Here is a 15,202-nt window from a genome sequence, read left to right as displayed (position 1 = left end):
CAGTCCGAGAATATCCTGTGAAACTCGAATTACGCGACAGCTTTTGCAACGTCAAGGTTCCACTTTGAATTATTGTTCAAAAGCGGGGTGCACGGACCACATATCTGCGCTCTTTGCAGGCCTGAGTAAAAAAAAGCACCTCGGGTTTTGATCGACGCGTTTCCCACCAAGAAACGCAGCTCTTTGCCACGATTGTAAGTTCCTTTCAACTGAAGAATTGCACCACATTCAAGAAGATCATATTCCCCTTCATTAATCGCAGACACCAGCCTGCGAAGCAATCGACCTCATTCCAACTTTGCATGGCACTCTGAAACTGGGTCCATGTCTTTACAAGCTTCTGCACAAAACCCATTTCTCTCTGCACCGCTCATCATCACCAAACATCATCTTCTCGGCATTCTCTTCGCATTCATAACTCACACCTGGCGCGGTGATCTTCAAGTCGACCACAATTTTCTACATCATGATGCCACTTGATCGACAACCTTCTGCTTTTCTGTAGAATTGGACATCTGGCATGCAAGCTATCCAAATATAATTTTAGTTGTAAGTGTTAAACTGTAGAAATCAACACTGCGTCTCTTTTCAAGCCCCAATCTTTCCGCTATCACAACGTGATTCGGCTCCCTCTGTTTTACTGTTGAGAGGTTGTTTCCTTTGGGAAACGCCGTCTCACCTCCTTTAGTTCGGTGACTTTGCTTGTGATTGGAGTCATCAAAGTTGGTCTCTGGCATTCTCAACTATCAACATTCTACGGATTTCGGCCAGAGATGCATAAAAATCACACATTTATTGTTGGGATGTACCTTTGTTTGTGATTGTAGTCGTCCATAATTGGAGTCATCAAAGTTGGTTTCTTTAGTTGTGGCATCTTTTTGTTCAAAAGATGAATACTGTACAGACTTAGACCATAGATGATTAATAGCCCACATTTATTGTTTGGATTAGGTGTTTGTTATCCAAACGACAAAAAAGTCTTTAGATCTAGACTAAAGATGAACAAACGCCCACACATATCATTGAGATTTATTATCAGTATTATTGTTTCTAGAGGTATTGTCCACATCAAGACCTTTTGGCGATTTTTCATTATTTTGAAGTTTTTATACTTGGCACAAGCATTTAAATTGCAAATTAAAATATGGGTTGATTGTGGTTTGCTGCAGAATTGAAATTTTGAAGAAAGTAGGTTTTGTTGTATTGATTATTTTTCCTTCATTTGTTTTTGTTTTTGTGTTTTGTTTTTTTTTATCATAATTTAACAATTAATTGTGAACAATTATTAATTTGAAAATCAGTCTCGTTGATTCCACACTCTTTGAAAAGGATATGATGCAGTATCAAATTTCAGCTATTGACAAAGTACATATATGTATATGTTTGCACCCAATTTAGTAGTATATATTTAGTTGAAAATATTTGACTCTATGATGGAAGGTTAAAAATATGTATCACAACGTTGAATTTCATAAGGGATATAAGATTAAGAGTATATATATAATACAGAGTCCATGTTTGATTTTTTTACAATAAATAAATAAATAAATAAATAATTTTATTTATGATTTAAATCTGAAAAATAAATAAATAAATGAATATAAGTATAATTCTGTTGCATGAGTGATAATATATATATATATATATATATATATATGTATGTATGTATTTACGCACACACAAAATAGGATGTCCAAAACTAATTTCTCCACGACAAAAAGAAATTAAACTTTGTTGGTGTGTTACTGCAAAACAACTAAAGACTGAAGATTGTTAAATAGAATACTAGTATTACTATTATTTGTTAAACTGCTCTAGATGTCTGTAAGTTAGAGCCTTTATCGTGAGCATTTTTCAATAAAAAAAAAAATTATTTGTGAAAAGCTATGCTCTTATCCCATAGACACTCCATTCACACTCACTTTAATTTAATCAAACCACACAAAATTCAAGACTGCGCCCACAGTAAAGAGAGAGTATGACTCGGTCGAACATTCCAGACTGGACGGGAAGGGATCCGAAACCCGTCCAGAAGACCCGATCCATGTGAACCCCCTTTTTGTCTTTGTCATTGTGAAGACACTAATTCTCAAAAGGATGTTCGCAAAAAGACAAAAGGATGTCTCAGAGAGGGCCGGGCCGGGTTCCCCCCCGGCACCCACCACCACGCAACCCGACCCGACCCGTTCGACGTGTCCCAAGGTTCATGCACGCAGGGCATGGTTGTGCATGAAATCGGTTCTCTTTGTTTCGGGACGCGGGCCACCTACAAATAAATTAAGACCCTGCCTAGTCGGGCAGGTCTGGAAAACTGCTTCAAATTGCCGTGGAGTGCTGGGCGGACAGGTAGCAACCTTGAGGGGCCACCACGTCGCACCTTGCCCCAATTCGTGCACGGCTTCATTTATTCAATATATGTTTGTGTACCTCTAGAAATAAATATTAAATAGTAATTAATTAATAAATAATCATTAAATTATAAAAATATTTTAATACATATATATTGATATTAATAAATTAATCATAGAGTGCGTTTGCACATCATAAATTTAAACCATTTTATTAAATTTTGTTGTTTGTATGTATGTATGTATGTATGTATGTATGTATGGTTGCTCCTTGTTCAAAATAATCTCCATGTTGTTGTTGTTATTTATTTACTTATTTATTTTCTTCCTCCTCTTGTTTGTATACTCTGATCAATGTAAAAATATGAAAAATATCATATTTTATAAAATTGAAGTGTTATATTAAGTATCTAGTCCTTACTTCGTGCAATTTTTGAGACACACAAACATAACATATACCACAATGTTACTGCATATTAATGAAGGCACTTTGTATATATTCAACACATGTCTGCATATATTTGTACATGTTTGATTGGTTCAAATTTACAACAGAAATCATACATATTGTAAATTTAATATTTGATACACTATTGTAAAGAAAAAGTGTATGTCAAATCTATTTTGATAATTACTGAACTTCGTATTGTATATTCTGAATATTAAATGGAATTATTCTGATCTCAATTTTTTATTATGAACCATGCTTTCTGCTGTGGGTTCATGTCAGACAAAAAAGTTGTTGCTTTTTCAATATATGACATTGTAAATTTAAACGCATCTACATTTCTTGTAATAATAATAATAATAATAATAATACAAATTACAACATGTGGTTTTCTTTCTGATTTTAATTATTTCTGAAAATTTTAACATGAATTAAAAGATACATATGCTTTTTCACATCATAAAAATAGTCACGACATTGGTTCAGGTCAATCAGTACCTTAGAAGAAGCATACAAGGTCTGGGCCTCCTCCTCCTCGTCTCCGACTTGCACCGGCACGACGGAGAAGTGGTAACGTACGCACGGGATCGGAGGGCCTGCCCTGCTTACTCAGCAACTTATTTTGGTACTCAGCGAGCGCAGTGAGATTTCCGTGCGAACACGACATCGAGGAAAATCTTTGTTGATTTCGGTGGGAGCGAGCGTCAAACGGGAGAGAGAGAGAGAGAGAGAGAGAGAGAGCTCTAGTGTAATGTTTAGCGCGTGACTTAATTTTCTTAGTGGCAAGTTGCGCATGAAGGGTTAGAAGAAAGTTTGTTGAGTTTGTGCAGAGTTTCCGGGTTCTTCATGGAGTTACCGGGGTTTAGATTAGGAGCTTAGGAGCATGCATGTCGCCGAGAGCTGGGGATCGCAGCGAAGAAATCCGTGGACATGGAAATATTTTGTCGAATTGTGACAACGTAATCGGTAACTGCGCTCTTGGGGAGGAACAGGAGGAAGTGGAGGCTAGAATTGAGCGGTTAGCCCGGATTTTTATTTTTTTATTTTTATGTAATGTGGATTTTAGTTCGTCAGGTGGTGGAATTCAGGTTGCGCTGTGGTGGTAGCGGTCTATGCTGAATATTCCTTGAATGATTAGTTCCTGAGGTTTTCGCCTAAATTCTAGTTTTAGGTAACTTCGGCTGTGATTGCTGTTCACTGTTGAACGATATGAGTATAAAAATCAAAGATGTATGCGGTCGGCGCATGCATTAGGCTATTTGCTGAAATAGAAATACTCGAAGAAGAACAATAAGTGTTGGGATTCTATCAACTGGCTGCCGAATTGTGCGCATTTTCACGTCAGGCAGAGTTATGCGCCAGGAGCAATGGAGAACTTGCCACTTTCCTTGCATCGCTGACACTGAACTCTTTCCAACTTCGGAGTGCGAAATTAATACATGATCGGTAGTGAGAATAGTTCGGAAAGCCCGATCGTCAACTATTTTGTATACTGCACAGGAGCAGTTGTTAATCAGGAAATGATCAAGAACTTGGGATATGAAGAGGACGGTTAAACATGATGTCTTTCACCTCACAAGGACTGGTTGTAGCTTTTTTCTTTTACGCACTACTTTGTACGTGGCTGGTACGCTGCCTCGACGTAAACAGCTCAGATTACCAGCGGGCTTCTACAAATATCTCTTCCAGCTTTGCTTCTGATCCCGGCTTATGGGAAACAATTTATGATCCACGGCAATGTGAGCGCTCTCAGCCTAGATACAAGGCGCATTGTTATGAGGAACTGACGAACCAGTCACTTCTTTGTGAAGCCGACTTGAGTGGTGTTGGATCCTTAGACACTGTTTGCAAACTTACTACATCGGTCAAGCTGGGAGCAAATTCCGCTTTAGTAGGAAAGGGAACCCTAGAGATTTTTCAGAATGTGACTCTGTCTTGTGCACAGCCTGGATGTGAAATTCTTATTCTAATATCCAGCAATCTCATCTTAGGATCGAATTCTACCATTAGAGGCGGCACTGTAACAATCCAAGCCGCCAACTTGACCGTTGGTAATCATGCATCAATCGAAGCTTCATCTTTGGCAGGAAGCCCTCCAGCTCAAACAAGTGGGACGCCTCAGGACTTGGAAGGAGCAGGAGGTGGGCATGGAGGTCGAGGCGCAGCTTGTGAGCGCGATGAAAGCAAAGACCAGGTTAACACATGGGGAGGGGACACATACAACTGGGAAAAATTATCCAAGCCATGGGTCCATGGAAGCCGTGGTGGCACCACCGAAGTTAACGTATCTGATTTAGGTGGAGAGGGAGGCGGCCGCATTTCCATCATAGTGGATGATGTACTGAAGTTAGCTGGAACCATAGAAGCTAATGGAGGCTCTGTAGGAAATAGGGGTGGTGGAGGCTCTGGTGGAAGTGTCATGATCAAAGCGCAACGAATGTGAGTAACATTGGCTTTCAGTCTTGCTCAGAAGTGTTGCGAATGGTGTTTTTGACGTTTTCTCATGGAAAAAAATAATGCGAGAATCAGGCATTTACATTTTGATCGAGTCACTTAATTACTGGGGTGATTCTTCGGCACAGCCAGTCGTGTGTCAACTCTGTACATCAGTACCTCTTGAGAATGTTGGGGCTTTGACACCTCTTGTCGCGATTGAGATGCTCAAGATTAAAACTCCACAGAACTGGTTTTAATATTTTGCGGAGCGTGCTGGGAGAGGTTCATGTAGAGTTATGAAGAAGGTCCATCAAGTGGTGTAAGATGATTGGTTACACGATAGAGTTTCAATTTCTCACTGAATTGTGCTGGATGAAAATGTAGTGAAGGAGCTGGAGGAAAAATATCTGCTACTGGAGGGATAGGGAGAGGCGGCGGCGGAGGAGGTCGCATCGCCATCGATTATCAGCAAATGCAGGATGTTGACGTCTTCGTTAACGGTGTGCTTTACACCTTAATGTCTCCTTCTAAAGCTGCATTCGTAGTAGATTCAAATATTATTTTGATATTAATTCGGATATCTTGAGTTGATTGTGAAGACTTTTGCCTTTTGCCTCGTTGACTGAATAATATCATGATACGTGGTTTTCAAAGGTGTATATTTGTCGTCGAGGGTTCGAAGTCGTATCTTTGTGGTTGTAAGGTCATGGCCATGTTCTAACCTGAAGAATTAGTTGAAATTGAAGGATTTGTGTCACAATTTAGAATTTTTTGAGTAGGTCGGATTCTGGATTTACTAAATCTAGCTAATAGGACTTGTAGTTCATCGTAATGCGCAGAGTAAAGATGTATAACTATTTGGAATTGTTGTTGACTTTCAGGTGGTGATAGTCTAGGATGTCCACAAAATGCGGGGGCAGCGGGCACTCGATTCGATGTCTTGTCGAAATCATTGTATGTTTCAAATAATTACAAGCAATCCAAAACTGATACAGTATTTCTTACGTTCCCTCTTCGACCTCTTTGGGGTAACTTGGTCGTGGAGCAGTCTGCGAGGGTTGGAGTTCCTTTGCAATGGAGCAGAATTCAGGTAAGTTGCTCTTCAATTTCGCAACTCATCTTTGCAAGCAGTAGAGGAAGAAAAAACAAGACTGCGAAGACTTTCTGGATAATCTTTGCTAGCCCTAATCATTCTCTTCCCATTAAGTTAGCTAACTTGTGCATATTGATATTTAACATTTGCATGCTTGCTGAAAGATGCAGTTGCAGTAAACTTCATTGATCTGTCAGCGGTTCGAATTTTATAGAACTCTTTGAAGACCATGGCTTCATGAAAGTACCAACAATTTTCTCAAACTGGCAAATGTAGGTATTGGGAACTGTGAATCTGTCGTCAGGAAGCTGCCTCAACTTTGGAAATGCAAAAATCCCTACTTCACAAAGCGAGCTGTATGCAGATGATTACACAATGGAAAACTCTACTCTCACGGTTAGATTCTCTCACTAATATTTTGGGTGCCCATGTATACTCCTTTTGAATCAGCTGCTGAGTTCAAAGTGATGAATTTCTTAAGAATCGTAATCCATTTATGCTGGAGGCAGGTAAATGGAGCATTGTGGCTGGTCTCCAAAATGTTTACGTTGAAGCAATCCAAAATTGATATAGTAGCTGGTTCTGATGACTGGATGGTAGGCACCTCTACTGTGGAGGCGAGCAACATCGCATATGTAGGGGTGAGCATATATTCTCTGCGTATTCACGAGAGACGGAGTAGGACTGTTATTTTCCAATTGTTTTTCTCCCGTGCATTTTTGGATAAATCCGTCATATTCATGATTATATTATAAACATCTTCATCCACGTGATTTAATCGTTCTTCTTGAATGATTCGTGTTGAGTTTGTTCATCAGGGTGGGTCAGAAATCAGGTCGAATGCGAACTTAGGAGTCCACGGCCAAGGCAGATTGCAATTGCAGGGTTATGGAGACTCTATAAAAGCGCAACGTCTCTTTCTCTCGTTGTTTTATAACATTACCGTAAGTGTCTACATCGCTGGTGTCTATATTTTGAATAAATGGGAACACTTTTCTTCTTTAGCGATGTGCTCAATGTGCTCATGAATTTCGAAAATGATGTCTAGATTCGTTTCAGCTTTCATTTAATCTGCTTTCATCTCATATCTGGGGATGAATTGTGTGAGCCTCATAGCTTCCAAACATCCCTAGGTCTCATTTCTCCGTTGGGGTCCAGTGTAGTATGTTGACGTTACCTGTTTGCAGATTGGTCCCAAGGCAGTCTTGCAGGCACCATTAAAATCATCGTCATCTATCAAATCTGAGTAAGTTTTATTTAGATCTCTATCTGATGTAATTCTTGCATTTCACATACCACTTTGTAGTCTGATAGTATGGATGACGATAGCTACTTTTTTACCGTACGTGTATGGTACTAGAGGACAATGTTCACATAATTTATACGAAATATGTACTTCGATGAAGGATTTTATTACAAGGAGAAGGAATCCTTCATCTAGGTATATATGTAACTAGATGAAGGATTTGATTACAGGGAGAAGGAGTACGTGTCAATGGGTCAAAACTCAGTACAGGGGATAAGAGTAGCTTTAACAATAGATCTTCATGGTTTTCCAGAATTACCGCTATGTACTGTGAGAATAATTTTTGTCCCATGGAGGTGCTGAGACCGTCTGAGGATTGCAACGTGAATACCTCATCACCGTTTACCCTTCAGGTTCGTACTCCTAAGATTTTACTTCTCCCTTATAAGTATTACATGTGAATGAAATTAAATGGAACGTTCCAGGTTATGTCGCATCCAAAGGTAACCAGATGTTGGTAATAATCCATCCAAACTTTCCTGCGCTTAAACGTGCAAATAACCTCCACTCTGATATAGAAAAATCGTAGAGCAGGAAATAGTCGGCGACATTTTTGTATCAGTCTCATGTTGCTCGATGGTCTCCATTCATAAGGATTAAGTGAACATGTATTGTTAGTTTCAGCAGTATTTTTGAATCTGTCGAAGCGCTATAATCAATATATAACATCCTGCACTTAATTTATTTTATTTATGTGAAACTCAAGAAGCATTTATCTCGTTTGTTGTTGAATGAAGCGATCATGAAATTTTCTCGTGTTGGTCGTAATGTCTTAGGATTAATCTTTCAGAGGCATACTCATGCTGAATATTCTATGCTTAAGCATTCTGAGGGACGTTTTGATCACCGAAACAGATTTGTCGGGTAGAAGATGTAAATATTTTCGGGGAAGTATCTGGGAGTATTGTGCACATACAGCGTGCTCGCACAGTGACCATTAGTCCTGAGGGTGTCGTATCTGCTACTGCTCTGGGTGAGTTCTCTAAGTTTTCCAGTAGAAAACCGCAATGAAAGTGGGAATCTTTGTTTGGTATGCAAGTGATTATTTTCTTACATATTCGCGCTTTTCAACTTTTTGTCAATTTGGAAAGCTAAATCGATTATTATTAAGGGACACATCTTCTTCATTCCAACGTTTCCTCATGCATGAATTGAGGTGAATCGCTCCATTGATCTCGTCGCTGCTTTTAAACCGCACGTACACTACGTTTCTCTGATCATCTTCATTTTTTTACAGGTTGCCATGAAGGCTTGGGAAAAGGGAAGAGTGGAAAAGGGAGAAGCGGGAAAGCGGGGACTGGGGGAGGTGGAGGGCACGGGGGCAAAGGTGGCGACGGTGTTTTGGGTGATTCTAGGTTCGACGGAGGTATAACATATGGTAGCAGTGAATTGCCTTGTGAGCTCGGTAGTGGGGGTGGCAATCCTGGCCTTGGAAGTTCTACTGCTGGCGGTGGACTAATTGGTTAGTGTGTATTTTGACCTGATGTATTCACTTCATCTTGTTACTGCAGCTCCAATTTCGAGTTATTGACTAATCCATTCATAAGATTATGATTTATCCGTTTGTAAAGGCTAATTTTCTCCCGTGGTCAAGAATTGGTACAGTTGTGGGTTCTCTGGAGCACCCAATAACAACACTGGAGGTATTTGGAGCCCTCTCTGCGAATGGAGAGAGCTCAAGTGAAGTGGGGAGCACGACTGAAGCTGAGGTAGAAGGCTTAGGTGGAGGCTCTGGTGGAAGCCTTCTTCTCTTCGTAGCATCGATCCTTCTCGGTAATGGTTCACTTTTGTCTACTGGAGGTGGCAATGGTGGTTTAGGTGGTGGGGGTGGTGGGGGAGGTGGGCGAGTTCACTTTCATTGGTCCAAGATTCCTACCGGGAATGAATACATGCCCGTTGCTACTGGAGAAGGTCGCATTGTAACAAGGTACAGGTTATATTGTTCGACTTCCATTTGTGCTGTCATCTTTACAGAAGAAGGCTTTTGACAGAGTACTATAAAATGCTGAATTTGATAATGCTTCAAGGTCGTTTAGTTTCTGCTTGTTGAACTGATTCGACATTGCGGTTGCATTTTTTGTGTGTCCAGTGGAGGAATAAGTAGAGGTGCAGGATTTCATGGAGATCACGGCTCTATTACTGGGAAGGAGTGTCCGCAGGGTCTCTTTGGCATTTTTTGCGAGGTAGGTCTACGAGTCTCTGATTGATGTTGAAGAACCTTAGGATTGCTGAATAATAATAACTGATCTTCCTTAAATTCTTGGACTATAACTGAACTAATTTAGACATTAGTGTCTTTGAATGTGGAGTATTTCTTGACACATTCCTATCGTTTATATTGACCTGATCATATTATCGTTCTTGACATTTATCTTCGAGTTTCTTTTCTTTTCTTTTCTTCTTTGTTTCTTTTTATATCCTATAATATTATTTATAATGATAATGATTTCCAAACAAAACATTGGCATTCATTGTCGAACAGGAGTGTCCTGTCGGGACGTACAAGAATGATACAGGGACTTCAAAAGATCTCTGCAGACGGTGTCCTCCTGAGAAGCTCCCTCGTCGTGCCAATTACATTTATGTTCGTGGCAAGCTTCTATACCAGCTCACTTGATTTCATTCGTGACTTTCTCTGGACTGGAGTATCATTATGTGTAGAAAACTGCTCGTTGTTGGTTCCTTAATAGTCATGCATAGCTCCATGCACCTACTTGTGGATTAGATTAACGAATCTTAAGTGGCAGCTTCGCGCTTCCACCACTGAATGTGACCACACCGACGTTCTTTCCTAATTTTGTTTATGCTCGTTTGAACAACTTATTTTTGGATGCCATATCCTTCGCACATATTTGTAAATTGAAGTAGTTTTTTAGGCTAACTTGAAAATATGCTTTTGTTGTTCGACTTGCTGCAGGTGGTGCTTCTGAACCTACTTGCCCATATAAATGCACCTCTGATAAGTATCGGATGCCACACTGTTATACCGTGCTTGAGGACTTGATTCACAAGCTTGGAGGCCCCCATCTATTTTCCTTGTTGATGTTATGTGTAATGGTTACTTTGGCTTGTGTGCTAAGTGTAGCTCGCATGAAATTGGTTGGAAATGACGACTTCTCCATGCCTGCTGCTACTCCTCATGGGCCACAAATAGATCATTCTTTACCATTTTTGGAGTCTTTGAATGAGGTAATGCTCGGTTTTCCAATGCTAGCACATGGTCTTAGCATCTACTAGAATTCTATGACAATCTAGGTTCAAATTATCACAATATTCCAATCGAATATTTTCATTTGAAATTTGGAGATTAAAAAGAATGTACAATGGTATATGTCTGACCATAGAAATGAGGTGTAGAGGGGTGGTAGAGAAACATCCATAGTGACAAGATCCTCCTACGTCATTGTAAGCAATTCTGGGCTGATGCAGGTGCTTGAAACGAATCGTGATGAGGATTCAGAAAGTCATATACATCGAATGTACTTCATGGGATCAAACTCCTTTGGCGAGCCTTGGCATCTACCGCACTCTCCTCCAGATCAGATTGCTGGTTTTGTGTACGTACCTGCATACTTAGACCCGAAGATGAACTCCTGGAACCATGTATTTGCATTATTTTTGACTGGACTGTGCTGTTTGATTATTCTAATTTCTGGTAATTTTCTCCCCAAAGGTTAGAAGTGAAAGAGAATGAGCTAATGCCCGGTTATCTAATGCCTCATGCTCTCCTCTGCTGTAAATCAGTAACGTCTATTTTATGAAACTTCTTTTGTAACTCGTAGTTCTTTACTAGTCTTATGATCAACCTTCTTTTATGCAGATATGAGGATGCTTTTAACAGGTTTGTGGAGGACGTCAATAGCTTAGCAGCATATCAATGGTGGGAAGGGTCCGTGCATAGTATCCTGATAATGCTTGCCTACCCCTTTTCCTGGTCATGGCAGCAATGGCGAAGGCGGGAAAAGTTACATCGCCTGCAGGAATTTGTACGGTCGGAATATGATCATGCATGTTTACGTTCTTGTCGGTCCCGAGCTCTTTATGAGGGTCTAAAGGTAGCTGCTACCCCGGATTTAGTCCTGGGATACGTTGATGTGTTCCTCGGAGGAGATGAGAAGGGACCTGACTTACCACCTAAATTACGACAAAGGTTGCCAATGTCTATCATATTTGGGGGCGATGGAAGCTACTTATTTTATTACAGTCTTGATAGTGACAATCTTCTTACAAGCCTTCTTTCCCAGGTATCATCCCTCACTGAGTTCTCGATCATGATCCTCCATAAGTCCAATAACAAGATATTGATCATAGTTTATCGAGTTTGGGGCTCTGAAATATGTTGAAGAACACTAAAGTGGGGGAAGTGTATCATTTTCAACAGAAATTTTTTTTTAATTGAACACTTGTATGTACACATTACTGGATTATGTTTGGTCAAGTAGAGGTCGTGGAAATTGACGAACATCATGATAATTTACACCTCACAGTATTTATCAGACCTGAATGCTCTTGTATTGTATTTTGCTCTGTATTATTTCCAACTTTATTCTTCAGCGTGAAACTTGCACTAAATGGTTCTTGGTAAGAAGCAGGCTGTCCCGGCAACAATGTGGTACAGACTGGTTGCTGGAATAAATGCACAGCTTCGTACTGTTCGGCAGGGTTCACTACGCACCACCTTGTTGCCACTCATTACCTGGCTCGAAACCCACGCCAATCCATGGCTGTTCGAAAAAGGTTTGCGTGTCGACTTGGCCTGGTGTCAGGCTACCGCATCAGGATACTACCAATTAGGTGTAGTACTGAACGACGCAGACGAGGTCCCTGATAACTTCCAACCCTTAGACATGCTCACAGTGCCTCGCTCTCCTGGCAGGTATATTGTTCTCATCCTTTTAAAGTGGCCTCTTGTAGCTTTATCCTGTTTATTGTTCTTAAACTTTAGGAGTTGTTGACATGATAAACCCATTTCTAATGCAGTGCAAGCTCTGGGGGCTATAAAAAACCCGATGATGGGCAGCGGATTCGACGACGGCAGTCCTGGCATCTCAGTCCAAGCTACTCTTCTCTTGGTATATCTAGGCGACGAATTGGAGGAGCCACGCTGGATGTGATTTCAGTTAAAGCACTGGAGGATAGGCATTATAACTTTTTCCCTTTGTCTTGCCTTCTCAGGAACATCCGAGCTACTGGCCATCAGGTACTCACAAAATTATCGTGGAACCACAACTTTTTCTGCAGTTCTGTGTTTGCATACATGATATCTAATTTATTCCCCTTCTCTCTCGAGCAATTTTTGTCTAGCCAATATGTATACCAGCTCCGCAGATGTTTTAGGCCTTTAGGCTAAAAATGATTGTTGCTGATAGCTTTCCTTTCTCGTCTGTTATCTACTACTATTTAATAGATGTGTTTTGGTTGTGACCGCAGGAAGCTGTGGGATTGGTCGTATCGCTATTTCTTCTCGTTGATTTGACCTTATCTTTGCTCATGCTGCTGCAATTTTACTCCGTGGGTATAGAGGCAGTCTTAATTATTGTCCTAGTCCTGCCGTTGGCTGCACTTCTACCTACTGCTGCTGGCTTGAATGCTCTGTTCAGTTCTGAGGCACGAAAGTCAACTGGCCTTGCCCGAGTTTATGCACTGTGGAATGTTACTTCCATTGTAAATGTGGTAAGCTTGTCAGAGTATTTTCGTATGAAACCTAGTTTTTCGCAAATTTCTACGTCTGTTGCGGAAGCTCAGCTTGGTTGATACTTCTTTAGACTAGCGTGTTGTAATGCCTCTTTTGTTATTGATCATTCGCTGAAATCGCTTTAGTGCTTGTTAGTGAGAGGTCGGTTTTTAGAACTTGGCTCTTTGAGAGGTTCACAGGACAAGTAAATTCTTGGTCGGAGCTCAATTTTTGACTTGTTAGAGATGGTTTCAAATTTTATTTTTTCTCCTAATGGAGCCTGGTGGTTCCGGTTGGAGGGAGCCAATAATATTAATGAATTTGATTTGAAATTGGATGTTCTTTTTTATTTTTTTTATCCTTGCAGTTGGTGGCATTGGTGATAGGCTTCATCCACTACAGCTTGGAAGTAGGTCCTGGCTATAACAAAGCGCCAGCTGGACAATCCAACACGTATGCGCTTCATTCTCTGAATCCCCCCCCCCTTTTTTTTTCCAAATGAACTCCGCATTCACGAAAATGCACAATATATTTTTGAGAAATTCGCATATGAACTGAATGATGGTGGATTAATGTAAAGATATTTAGACTTGTTTCAGCGTTCGAACAAGTATTGCTTCTAAGACTTCGTTTGTGCAGGGAAGAAGGTAGCTGGTGGTTTTTACCCACTCTGCTGCTGCTGACAAAACATTTGCAAGCCCGTATGATTGACATGTATATTTCCAACCTTGAAATTCATGACCGCTCTCTGTATGCAAGTGACCCAATGAAATTTTGGGACCCGTAGAAGCGATCGCTTTACTCCAAATATTGTAGAAAGGTATCAGTTACTCTGCCACATCACAATTGGTAAGCTTTGCTGCACCATAGTCTCCAAATAACCTTTTAAACGCAGTGACATGTGAGAGTTGTTCATTCCTGTAAGATTATGAAATCTGGAGTTAGTGCAGTTGAAATTGCCACCCCATGGTTGAGTGGCTATTGAGACTCTAGAAAAATGCTCCGTCGAATTTTAAAAAGGTTACCTTTGACGTCATAATTAGGACAAATAGTTTGCTGCTTGCACATCCTACTGGTTTCACACTCTGTTGAAGTTGTGCTAGACCGTAGAATGGGCTTTTACATTCTTCGTAGGGATGAACTGGTCATAATGTAGATACGTGGCAGATGCAAAGTTGGATCCTCAAGGTGTTGTAGACCTTGGAAAATCAAGTCAATAATTACCTCATTGCTTTCAAACCGTATCACCATATTCAAGAGAGCCTGTGGTACCTGGTTGTAAATTATAGCAACTTCAGAGCATATTTCTCTAAGAGCTTGAATATGCATTTGCATAACAATTCTGAAGATTTAGTTTGATAAGTCTTCTTGTATTTTTGAATTTCCTGGTAGAATAGTTTTGGATTTTGGGTACCTATTCCAATCAAAAATTGGTGATACTAACCTCATTAGATAGAGATCTTTATCGTGCGCAGCCGGGGAATCGAACCCCGGTCAGTACCGTGGGAGGGTACTATGATACCACTACACCAGCTGCGCTTTTAAAGTAATTGATCCGTCACCTTGATCGGAACTCCATCGGTTCTCCATGTCACGGTGGCCTTCAACGCCTTCCTTGTAGATATGGCTAAAATTGTCCTCATCTAAAACAATTCAGTCGCAGCTTCCCATTCTCCCTCCCCGCGACGGGATCCACTCTACCGAATGCACAACCTCAGCAATGTTCTGAGGGCTTCTCCTTGATTTTCCACCCCTCCCCAACCTCACCAGTAGGCTCCCTCCAAAGCTGCTTTTATCTTCCAGGGCTGTGTTTCTTGCCATTGAAATCAACCCACAAGCCTCTCATGAAAGAAAATAACTAAACAGGTCAAGTAATCAAACTTGATGCTTAGAGCAA

The 15,202-nt window shown here is 40.6% G+C and overlaps 1 protein-coding gene and 1 non-coding gene across 3 annotated transcripts; one reads left to right on the top strand and one right to left on the bottom strand.

Moving 5' to 3' along the window:
- Positions 1-3,417: 3,417 nt before the first annotated feature.
- Positions 3,418-14,549, top strand: LOC112278366 (uncharacterized). 2 transcript variants are annotated; one of them, XM_024511717.3, is made up of 21 exons: positions 3,418-5,235; positions 5,617-5,732; positions 6,114-6,322; positions 6,602-6,721; positions 6,835-6,966; positions 7,144-7,269; positions 7,513-7,571; positions 7,885-7,984; positions 8,487-8,604; positions 8,869-9,093; positions 9,237-9,558; positions 9,721-9,814; positions 10,114-10,222; positions 10,549-10,820; positions 11,061-11,188; positions 11,452-11,875; positions 12,224-12,507; positions 12,612-12,831; positions 13,062-13,304; positions 13,673-13,758; positions 13,945-14,549. In XM_024511717.3, the coding sequence occupies exons 1-21, from the start codon at positions 4,355-4,357 to the stop codon at positions 14,090-14,092; spliced, it is 4,416 nt and encodes a 1,471-aa protein (XP_024367485.1). In that variant the 5' UTR covers positions 3,418-4,354; the 3' UTR covers positions 14,093-14,549. The 2 variants fall into 2 exon arrangements, with proteins under 2 accessions (XP_024367485.1, XP_024367484.1); XM_024511716.3 differs by having other exon boundaries at positions 12,221-12,507.
- Positions 14,550-14,773: 224 nt separating this feature from the next.
- Positions 14,774-14,844, bottom strand: TRNAG-CCC (transfer RNA glycine (anticodon CCC)). Its single transcript has one exon. It is a non-coding gene; the product is annotated as a tRNA-Gly (tRNA).
- Positions 14,845-15,202: the final 358 nt, after the last annotated feature.

This window comes from Physcomitrium patens, chromosome 25 (genome assembly GCF_059467195.1).
Source record: "Physcomitrium patens ecotype Gransden chromosome 25, ASM5946719v1, whole genome shotgun sequence".
Lineage (NCBI taxonomy): Eukaryota > Viridiplantae > Streptophyta > Bryopsida > Funariales > Funariaceae > Physcomitrium > Physcomitrium patens.
The sequence above is the reverse complement of the archived record's forward strand: the minus strand, read 5'-3'. Positions and strand labels throughout refer to the sequence as shown.

Coding starts and splice junctions, on each gene's coding strand:
- LOC112278366 (XM_024511716.3), top strand. CDS start 4,355: ATGATGTCTTTCACCTCACAAGGACTGGTTGTAGCTTTTTTCTTTTAC. Junction 7,270..7,512: donor CGTTGTTTTATAACATTACC/GTAAGTGTCTAC, acceptor ACCTGTTTGCAG/ATTGGTCCCAAGGCAGTCTT. Junction 13,305..13,672: donor TTACTTCCATTGTAAATGTG/GTAAGCTTGTCA, acceptor TTATCCTTGCAG/TTGGTGGCATTGGTGATAGG.